The sequence below is a fragment of the Acartia tonsa genome, chromosome 4, assembly GCF_053477335.1.
Source record: "Acartia tonsa isolate MP-2025a chromosome 4, ASM5347733v1, whole genome shotgun sequence".
NCBI classification, from domain to species: Eukaryota; Metazoa; Arthropoda; class Copepoda; order Calanoida; family Acartiidae; genus Acartia; species Acartia tonsa.
This window is the reverse complement of record NC_137263.1, coordinates 55,682,063-55,692,292: the sequence shown is the minus strand read 5'-3', so window position 1 is coordinate 55,692,292 and position 10,230 is coordinate 55,682,063. Positions and strand designations below refer to the sequence as shown.

At 33.9% G+C, this 10,230-nt stretch overlaps 2 protein-coding genes across 2 annotated transcripts; both read left to right on the top strand.

Moving 5' to 3' along the window:
• Positions 1–75: 75 nt before the first annotated feature.
• Positions 76–2,703, top strand: LOC145317869 (uncharacterized). Its single transcript, XM_080159145.1, has 3 exons — positions 76–189; positions 1,180–1,283; positions 1,448–2,703. Exons 1-3 carry the CDS (start codon positions 103–105, stop codon positions 2,607–2,609), a joined length of 1,353 nt encoding a protein of 450 aa, XP_080015271.1. The 5' UTR covers positions 76–102; the 3' UTR covers positions 2,610–2,703.
• Positions 2,704–2,812: 109 nt separating this feature from the next.
• LOC145317881 (putative histone-lysine N-methyltransferase set-23) lies at positions 2,813–10,230 on the top strand. Its single transcript, XM_080159159.1, has 10 exons — positions 2,813–3,007; positions 4,523–4,595; positions 5,502–5,584; positions 6,147–6,213; positions 6,529–6,622; positions 7,473–7,595; positions 8,281–8,402; positions 9,441–9,495; positions 9,668–9,736; positions 10,087–10,230. The coding sequence occupies exons 1-9, from the start codon at positions 2,928–2,930 to the stop codon at positions 9,718–9,720; spliced, it is 750 nt and encodes a 249-aa protein (XP_080015285.1). The 5' UTR covers positions 2,813–2,927; the 3' UTR covers positions 9,721–9,736; positions 10,087–10,230.

Genomic DNA, 10,230 nt, shown 5'->3' with positions numbered 1-10,230 from the left:
CGAGAAAAAAAACTATCCGTTACGGATGGATGGACGGACGGACCGACACTAATTATAGAAAAGGTTCGCTTTAATAAAAGTTGCATATTTCAGAAATTTAAAATGGCTGGAGATAAGCGTTCTGCTGACCCTGAACACAATGTTAGAAAGAGAAATAAACTGGAGGAGCTGCAAGGAAATCAAGCCGAGGTAAAACATTAATGGAGTTTTAAATTCAGGGGTGCACAAGATTCATTTTTCCCCTGCTGCAATTTTTTTAGTTTTTTCCCCTCCTAGTTTTTTCCAGCAAGGAAGGGGAAAAAATGAAAAAATATTTTCAGAACTCTTTATTTTATCCATATTATCCCTCTTCTGCATATTCTTTTAGTTTTTTTTTTCACCAAGGAGGGAAGAAAAAAAGAAAAAAATTCAGTTCTCTTAATTTTAACATTTGTTTTCCCACAACCCCATATTTTTTTTTAACCCCCCCCCCCCCCTAGCAGGGTCAAATTTGCAGAATATACCCCCCTGTTTAAATTTCTGGGTGATATTTTTCTGGAAGGGAGGGGGGGGGGACACAACCAGACTTAGATCCTTCTTCTTTTACATAATAATTAAAATCATGCAATGTAGTAGCTTATAAAATGTATCAAATAGGGGGAGGTAGGTTGTGCTGAAACTATGTAAAGGTGTGAGTTTTAAAGCTTAAAAACAGTAGTAGAACGATAATATTCACTAAATATGTGTATTCCTTATTTAAAAGAACTATAGACAAAAATATTAGTGAAAAATATTTGGTGAATATTATCGTTCTACTACTGTTTTTAGGCCTTAAAACTCAAACATTAACGGAATTTTAGCACAACCTACCTCTCCCTTTGTAAAAATATCATTGCATTTTCAAAAGATTTTGTGTGGTCGTATGGATATGAAATATATACCTATAATATTGTTGAAATTCTTCTCTAGGATAATAGGACAATATTGCAGTGCATTTAACATTAAAGTTTGCTAAGGGGGGAGGCGGTTGTGACACTTTTTGAAACCAAATCTAAAAGTTAAGTTTCACCAACTTTTCTTCACAATTCCACATTGCATCTCTTTAAGGCGACTGTCATTCCAAATTAATGATTCTTTTTTAAGTTGAACTCCTGTATTTTTGGTTTCAAAAAGTGTCACAACCGCCCCCTCCCTTTTTAGGCTATTGGTAGAGGATTCCTGGACTTGCCTCCAGAGGTTATTGGCAAAATTCTGGGTTACTGTTCTACGGCTGATAAGAAGGAAATGAGATGTGTCTCTGAATGGTAGGAATCCATATTTTAATCCTAAGCCTATTTGAAAAGCTTTGCCTAATGACACTTCAATAATTTCAAGGCATTTTTTTGCAGTAATACTTTTAATTTTGGCTAAATATGACAGGTAAGTGAAGCATTGAAGAATGTTTTATTTTACCCATATTTTATTTCAGGTGTTTCAACGTGGTTTCCACTGCTTCCAAGGAACTAAGATCTTTATTTGGAACCTATACAATCAAGAAAGTTAATTCAAGTAATTGTTCTCAAATATGTAAAGTTCTTTCAAATGCCACAAAGAGATCATATGGGCCAGTAGTCAGGTTGGATCTACAGTTAAATACATCCCCTGGCCAAGTAAAGGAAATATTAACAAGCTATAAAGAGAAGATAGTCTCACTGCGGATTTTGAAAGATCCAGAAATATTGTTGCATCTAGAATTTACAAATATTCAAAGGCTGGATATTTCTTTCTGTAATGTTGATTATGGTTTACACAAGAATATATGTGAGGCAATCTTGGCCAGGTATGGTGACAAGCTGGAACATCTTGGTGTTAAGTTTTTACTTAGAAATACTGTACTTATAGTGCCTCATCTATCTCAACTGAAATCATTAGCACTTAATAATATTTCTAATAACATTGTGCACACATTTGTAGACAAAGTTTACAACGAAAACATTACTCATTTGTCACTTAGAACCAGACTAGACATTGAACAATTAGATAATCTCATATTTCCAAAGCTACAATATCTGGAATTAACTGATATATCTGCTGATGTTGCTCTATTCTTGATCAAGTGTCACAAGGATACAATAACTAAGTTGACGGTGGTTAATGTTAACTTTAGACAACTTGATATTGGAGATATAAAGATACCAAATCTTCAATACCTCGATTTATCTTGGATACCTGGCGATGTTGCTCTACCCTTGATCGAGTGCAACAAAGATACAATTACTAAGTTAAAGGTGTTTAATTTTAACTTAAGACAAAGTGATTTTGGAGATATAAAGATACCAAATCTTCAATACCTCGATTTATTTTACCTACCTGGTGATTTGGCTCTATCCTTGATCAAGAAAAACAAGGATACCTTATTTGAGATAACATTGCACATAGATGACTTTAAAAATACACCCCCACCTGTTGTTGAGATGCCTAGATTGAAACGTCTTTATCTGATTGGTTATAAAAGTTGTGAACTGAAATTAATCAAAGCCTTTGGTAGAAATATAGAAGAACTCTGGTTCTATGATGATTCTCAAAAACATACTTATATAAGAAGATCTAGAGAAGAGTTAAACAATCTGAAGAGTAAGGCTCTTGCTTAACAATAATCCAAACAAAGACTCTCCTTCACTTCACTTGCACAAATAAACAAGGGGGAAACGTGATTTTAATTTATTGTAAATGATAGAAGGCTGAATATATGTATCTATGTTCCTTAAATATTTCTTTTGTACTTTTTTTTTTGGTTGAAAATCAAAAAAAGCTAATTATTCTTTTTCTTCGAACAATGTTTCGTATTTTCTACAAAATTAAATATTTCTAATTTTTTTCAGATTTTATAAGATGATTATAATCAAAACTAATTTCCTCCTACCTGAAATGTAACTGCGCCCATTAATAATATATAAAATGTACTGAATATGGATATAAATGATGATTATGATCACATAGACCCGATGTTGATTTATTCACCCTCAAACGTGCCAGGGCCTGCATTTAGGAAAAACATTCTAATTATTAAACATTATTAGTTTAATTGATATAGAATGTACGTGGATATTATGTGAAAGAGGAAAATTGTCAATTTGGGCTGCTAACATGGACTTCATTTATTGGTCAGCTTGTTCATCCAGAAGGAGGGGAGAGGATGGTGTAAAATATGGGATGGATATCATTATTTTGGCCAGCTACATGTTTCATTTTATAAGAGTACATGATGTAAGATCCAAATAATAAAAAAATCCATCATTGGTTTATTATAGCAGATATCCAACCCTTCGATTGTATGGCGCTTGTCTGGAAGTTCGAACTTGGCTACTTTATTTCTTACTAGCGGCTACGCCCCTAGAGGCCTCTAGGGACACTTGAGGAGGGAGGAGTCGAATTTGATAACCCAATTTCTTATTTTAGATTTTATAAGAAAAGTTAAAAAAATTTTATATTTTTTAGAGGGGGGGGGAGTCCCCCCCCCATCATTTTTTAATTTTAGTTTAAAAATTAAAAAAAAAAATTTGGGGGGGGGGGTTATTTTTCATTTGGCGTGGGGTTTCCCGGGACCTATGAGAAGCTACCCTGTTAAGGAGAACCTGATCGGTTCAGCGGTTAGCGAGATCCTGCGGTACAGACAAATATCCTGTTACTTTAGTATAAATTTTTATGAACTCTGATAAAGTGATGTTTGGAGCTGGCTAAAATAACTATACCCCCATCCACCCCCCACCCCCTGGATGAACTAACTGATCATTAAATGAGTTCCATATTAGCAAGCTAAACTGACCACAAATTTTCCCCTGTCAATATATCCACGTATATTCTATACCCATTTCTAATGGATGTATTCTGAATACTTAATTTTGTTAAAATACGTGTAAATCTGACTTCTCAGGCACCTAAAGGGACAAAACAATGCCCAATAAATTGATGATAAACAAAATAACCCCTTGTTTAGATTACATTTAGAGGTTGAAAACAGGGTGTCGGAGCCGTATGATTTTGATGCGGCTCCGGCTCCAGCTCCGGCTTCGGCTCCTACCTTAAAATTAATATATCATTTTTTTTCATTATTGAATTTGATAAAATAAAATAAATAATATAAAATATTTTGCTTTTATTTGATTAAAGCTATATAAAAGTAGAAGGATGTGTGTCTATTTGTTAAGTAACAATGGTTTTTCAGTTTATTATATGGAAATAGACCGTTGCCAAATTATAATATTACTTTAAAAAATTATTTTTAGCTAGTCCGGAGCCGGAGCCGTTTTTAACGAAAAATACGGCTCCGGATCCGGCTCCACCAAAAATGTTGCTGCTCCCGGCTCCGGCTCCGGAACCCTGGTTGAAACGTATGTACGCTTAACTAAATAAAAACTCAATAAAAGTCACCAAGGTTGTGAAGCTAATGAATAAGAAAACGTTATTATAAGACTTAAGGGACTGGTGTAATAAACAACCCAATGTCCCCTCCCCCTCTCTGACTTCTCCCTATCTTTCTATACTAATAAAATGTTTGAACTAGTGAGGACAATTTCACCGAGCTTGATAATGGTTGTCAGTGCACTACAGATTGTGGACTTTATTGTTATCATCAGGTATGAGTTGGAAAGAACCATTTCTTGCAAATGCAGGTTTAAAAAGCATTATCTGATTACTATTTTTTATAAGAATAAGCTAGGGGCATTCACGTAACTTCCCCTGGTTGTGTAAGAAGGGGATTATTGAGTAAGTTTGGATACTTAATAGTCAAGCACAGTACTACCCTTATCCCAAGCTCCTCTGCGGAGAGCGTCATTCATTACGGTGACTTAATTTGGGACACCTGCCATACTCGGCGAGGGTGAGGTAATAATGAGTAGCTCTCATGAGATAGCGGGTCAAGTCATAATGTGCTAGAACGTGGAGCTTTTTAGCCCTAGTGGCTATACAAAAGTGTCTCAGCCTACTCCATGACTACTTAGGTTCAAACCCTAAGAGACTATGGCTAATCAATCAATCAATCAAGCTCAGAAATTAAGAGGGCCCTATTAACAAGGTGTAACAACTTAGACGTTCAAGATTTTTTTGAGGGAGGAATTTAATGTATTTTTTAAAGTTTAGAAGGGGTAATGTAAGAGGTTTAAAAACTTTGAAGGGGTGGGAAGACACCTTTACAACCACCCCACCCCCCTGAAGGCTGTTGGAGTATTAAATAAAGGAAAACAGAAAAAAACTTTCTTGGTGTATAAATTTTATGATTGAATATTCTTAAAATTGTTAATCCTATTATATAAAGTAGTAAGGTTTTTGTTTTTATTAAGAATAAGATCTTGCTAACAACTAAACCGATTGAGTTCTTTAAGTAAGGGAAGCCTTATATAGGTCCCTGGATGGTATTAGGCTATTTTCTTTCTAGTTTTAAATCACCATTAGGGATGTTTTAAGCTAATTCTCTTCCCTTCGAATATAGAAGAAATAGATGCTATGGGCGCTGCAGCTAGTATTATATACATGTTGATTAGGGAACGAGTCCAGGCTCCAGCTATGAGTGTGGTCTGTTCGACCTGAGCCGGCTGGGTCAACCTGTATTTGAATGTAACTCCAGGTATTAGAGATATAATCTCAGGGTTGTATATTCTGCACTTGATTATTTGTTTCCCGGCTGCAAAATATCTTATTTATTACCTCCCCAGTTTTTTCCCAAGGAGAAAAAATGTTTTCAGTTCTCTTAATTATTTCATTTTTTCCCTGTCAAACATATTTTTTTCCATCCCCCACCTTTTAGCAGTGCAGAATATACACCCCTGGATAATCTTGAGACAACCTCTCTAAATCAGCCAATAGGAAAACAGTGGAGGAACAATCCGGTCATAATGATTGGTTAGAATGTGTACAGATTTTAGGGAGAAAGGGTGGGTATGTTTTTCATTTCATTCACATAATAAGACAGCTTTAAATAGACGCAATTCTCAGGATTCTTTGTTAGGTTAAAGGTCAAAGTCAGCTATGAACAGTTGAATATCTTAGGATAGAGCTGGATTTCAGAAAATTATATCCTGAATTTTTAAAACATAAAATCAAGGTGTTGTCTGCTAGAATTTCTTTTTTAAGCTTGACGCATTTTGTGTTCAGATGGACCATCTAAATATAATATTTCTATTTTCTAGGTGTTCATGTGAACCCTCCAGGTGTTCCAACAGAATTGTTACCAGAGGACCTAACCAAAATCTAAAGGAATCATTTAAACCTTAACTAAAAAGTAAAACCCGGGGATCTAAAGGGATAAGATAATGGCAGATAACTTGACGTACATTTACAATAATGATAGAGAAAACTACACCTTCTTTAGATTACAATTACTGGTTGAAACGTTTTGACATTCAACTAAATGAACTAACCAATCACCAAAGTTTTTTTCCAGCCAACAAATAAGAGAACGTTATTTTAAAACTTTGGGGACTAGTATAATAAATAGCCCATAGCCCTTCTCTCTCTAGTAATGACTCTATTTTCATAATATATTTTGTATACTTTAAATGATAAATACAGATCTGTAAAACGAAGAATAAAGGATATGGATTGTTTTGTTCTACACCTTTGAGAAGGGGAGAATTTATCTGTGAATATGCAGGAGAATTATTGGGTAAATAAAACTTACTATTTTTAATTTTCCTGAAAAAGAAGGGGGACTTTGTCATGGGTCTAAAGGGATAAGACAATGGCCGATAAATTGATGTACAATGTACATCCCCTATAATGATATGATACACAAAATTAACTCTTATTTAGGTCTGTGATTGAATCGTTTGGACAGTAAACTTAAAAAAAACAATTAAAATTCAAAAAGTTGTTAAGCCAACGACAGAGAACACGTTCTTATAAAACTTTGGGTGCTAGAGTCATGAACAGCCCAATGTCCCCTCCATCCCTGGGATATTTCTCTTTAGCTAATAGATCCAGCAACTACTCCCCTTCGCATGACCAAGGGGGCACCCCACGAAATTAAAAAAAAATTAGGGTCTATAATCTCCTTGAGGTAAGGGACCTATCTTTCCCCCAAAAAATAGCCAAAGACCACCCACTACACAACGATGCTTCCCTGGTAAAAAGAATAGAATCAGTCTCTAGTTTGTTCCGTAGAGAGACCAGATTTCCTGCATCTTTTTGAAATTACGGCGCACTTGATGAATGAGGGCTTGGTAAGGGAGGGAGAGAACATTGGGCTGTTTATTACATTTTCTTACTCGTTGGCTTAACAACCTTGGGGACTTTTATTCAATTTTTAATAGTTTGTTCATTTAGTTGAGTTTCATAACAATTAAGCTATTAATTGTAATCAACAGAAGGGGTAATTTTGTTTGTCATCATTGGGGATGTACATAAATTTATCGGTTATTGTTTTATCCCTTTAGATCTCTGGGGCTCTGTCCATCTTTAAGAGAGATGAATCTACAGACAGACATCCTATTACAAGGATACCATAATTTGTTCAGATGAAGAGACGGCAAGAAAAAGATATGAGCATCAAACCCTGAACAAGAAGTCTAATTACATCCTGGTGTTGAGAGAATTTGCTGGAGCAAAGTTGACCTGCAAAACAATTGTTGATCCTACAGGTGAAAAAATTCTAGAGGCAATTAGTAATGTGCACTTAAAGAAAAGCAATTATTTATGCTGGGATCTAAAGGAATAAGACAATGGCCGATGAATTTATGTACATCTCCAATGATGAACTACAAAATTACCCTTTCTGTAGATTACAATTTTTGGTTGAAACGTTTGGATACTCAATTTAATGAACCAACCAATTAGAATGAAAAACAGTCCCCAAAATTGTGTTAAGTCAAAGAACAAAAAAGCGTTATTATTTGGGTACTGGTGTAATAAACAGGCCAATGTCCCCTCTTTACTGGCAATTAACTTTTTTAATAATTAAATTTAGCTATAGACAACAATTAAAAAATACTATAAGAAACACTTTTTGAAATAGTAAAATAAGTAATTTTCAGCTGTCATATCGATTTGTCTGTACATTAATTAATCGAATTGAGCCTACTTTACTAGACTTTTCCTTAGTAATGTTTTGACTGGCAATTGACTTTAAAAGTCCTAATTTAATAATTCAAAGGGAAAATTAATAGTGGTCAAGGGCACATTAAATGTGTCTGTTACCAATCCTGACACTTATGGACCCGAAAAAATATTACCCCAACTCTATTTTTTTTTAAACCCAGTACTTTTTAATTAATCGGTTAGGTGCGCATATTTTTTCATGTTTAAAAAATATATTTTACTTTTTAGTGATAGGAAATATCGGACGGTATGCAAACCATAGCTGTGATCCAAATATTGTCATCGTACCTGTCAGAATACAGACTGTTATACCTCACCTAGCTCTAGTAGCCTCCAGGGATATAAACAAGGTATAGTTGTAATTATACTAGAATATATAGTTATACCACACCTAGCTCTAGTAGCCTCCAGAGATATAAACAAGGTATAGTTGTAATTATACTAGAATATATAGTTATACCACACATAGCTCTAGCAGCCTCCAGAGATATAAACAAGGTATAGTTGTAATTATACTAGAATATCTAGTTATACCACACCTAGCTCTTGCAGCCTCCAGAGATATAAACAAGGTATAGTTGTAATTATACTAGAATATATAGTTATACCACACCTAGCTCTAGTAGCCTCCAGAGATATAAACAAGGTATAGTTGTAATTATACTAGAATATCTAGTTATACCTCACCTAGCTCTAGTAGCCTCCAGAGATATAAACAAGGTATAGTTGTAATTATACTAGAATATATAGTTATACCACACCTAGCTCCAGTAGCCTCCAGGGATATAAACAAGGTATAGTTGTAATTATACTAGAATATATAGTTATACCACACCTAGCTCCAGTAGCCTCCAGGGATATAAACAAGGTATAGTTGTAATTATACTAGAATATATAGTTATACCATACCTAGCTCTAGTAGCCTCCAGAGATATAAACAAGGTATAGTTGTAATTATACTAGAATATATAGTTATACCATACCTAGCTCTAGTAGCCTCCAGAGATATAAACGAGGTATAGTTGTAATTATACTAAAATATATAGTTATACCACACCTAGCTCTAGTAGCCTCCAGGGATATAAACAAGGTATACTTGTAATTATACTAAATATATAGTTATACCATACCTAGCTCTAGTAGCCTCCAGGGATATAAACAAGGTATAGTTGTAATTATACTAGAATATATAGTTATACCACACCTAGCTCTAGTAGCCTTCAGGTATATAAACAAGGTATAGTTGTAATTATACTAGAATATATAGTTATACCACACCTAGCTCTAGTAGCCTTCAGGTATATAAACAAGGTATAGTTGTAATTATATACTAAAATATATAGTTGTTGTTGCTGCGCTACTTATGAACAATATTATTCTTGTTTTAGGAAGAAGAGCTTTGTTTTGATTATGGAGATCCTGGCGGTCAAACTAAACTAAAAAGTAAAATACTTGTTTTTAATTTATTTATTTTAAGGTGTCAAAAAAGTTCACTAAAATGAATTTATGACTATTATCTCTATCAAAAAAGGATGATTGAAGTAATTAATATTTGACAAAAAATATAAATTTGAATTTGCAACTGTCATCGGTTAAAATTTTGTTTTGTTCTTAGATATTAAAGGTGGGAAAAAGGAAGAATCTACTTCATCTAGGAATCTATTCTAACTTTAAAGTTTATTAGGTATATTTAGATGATTTTTTAAAGCGAAGCTTTTCTATAATTATGGTCGGTCCGTCCGGAACGAATAGCCTTTTTCGGTAATTTAAGCATGCTATTAATGTCCTACCGATTTTAAACTTTGCATGGTGATTCATGTAGTAGATAATTACGATATAGAAAGCGTAGCAATTCTATAATCGTTACTAGAATACCCGTACGTATATTTTAGACATGTTAATTTCCAAATTATTTTGGTTTAAAATAAATACGTGATAGGTTTAATTCCATCCCATCCCAAAAAATAACATATCTTTCCTAAACAGTCAAGCTTTGGAAAAATGTCTTAAAACGAATAGATTTAAATTATCTAGTGTGAGTATGGATGAAATAGCAAGAACAAAATGTGAATGTGGCAGCATAAACTGTTGCAGATTCCTACCATTTCAAAAAGATTTACTTTTAAACAGTTGATTATTGTATGTATTATCTATTTGAATAAATTTAAACATGGAAAA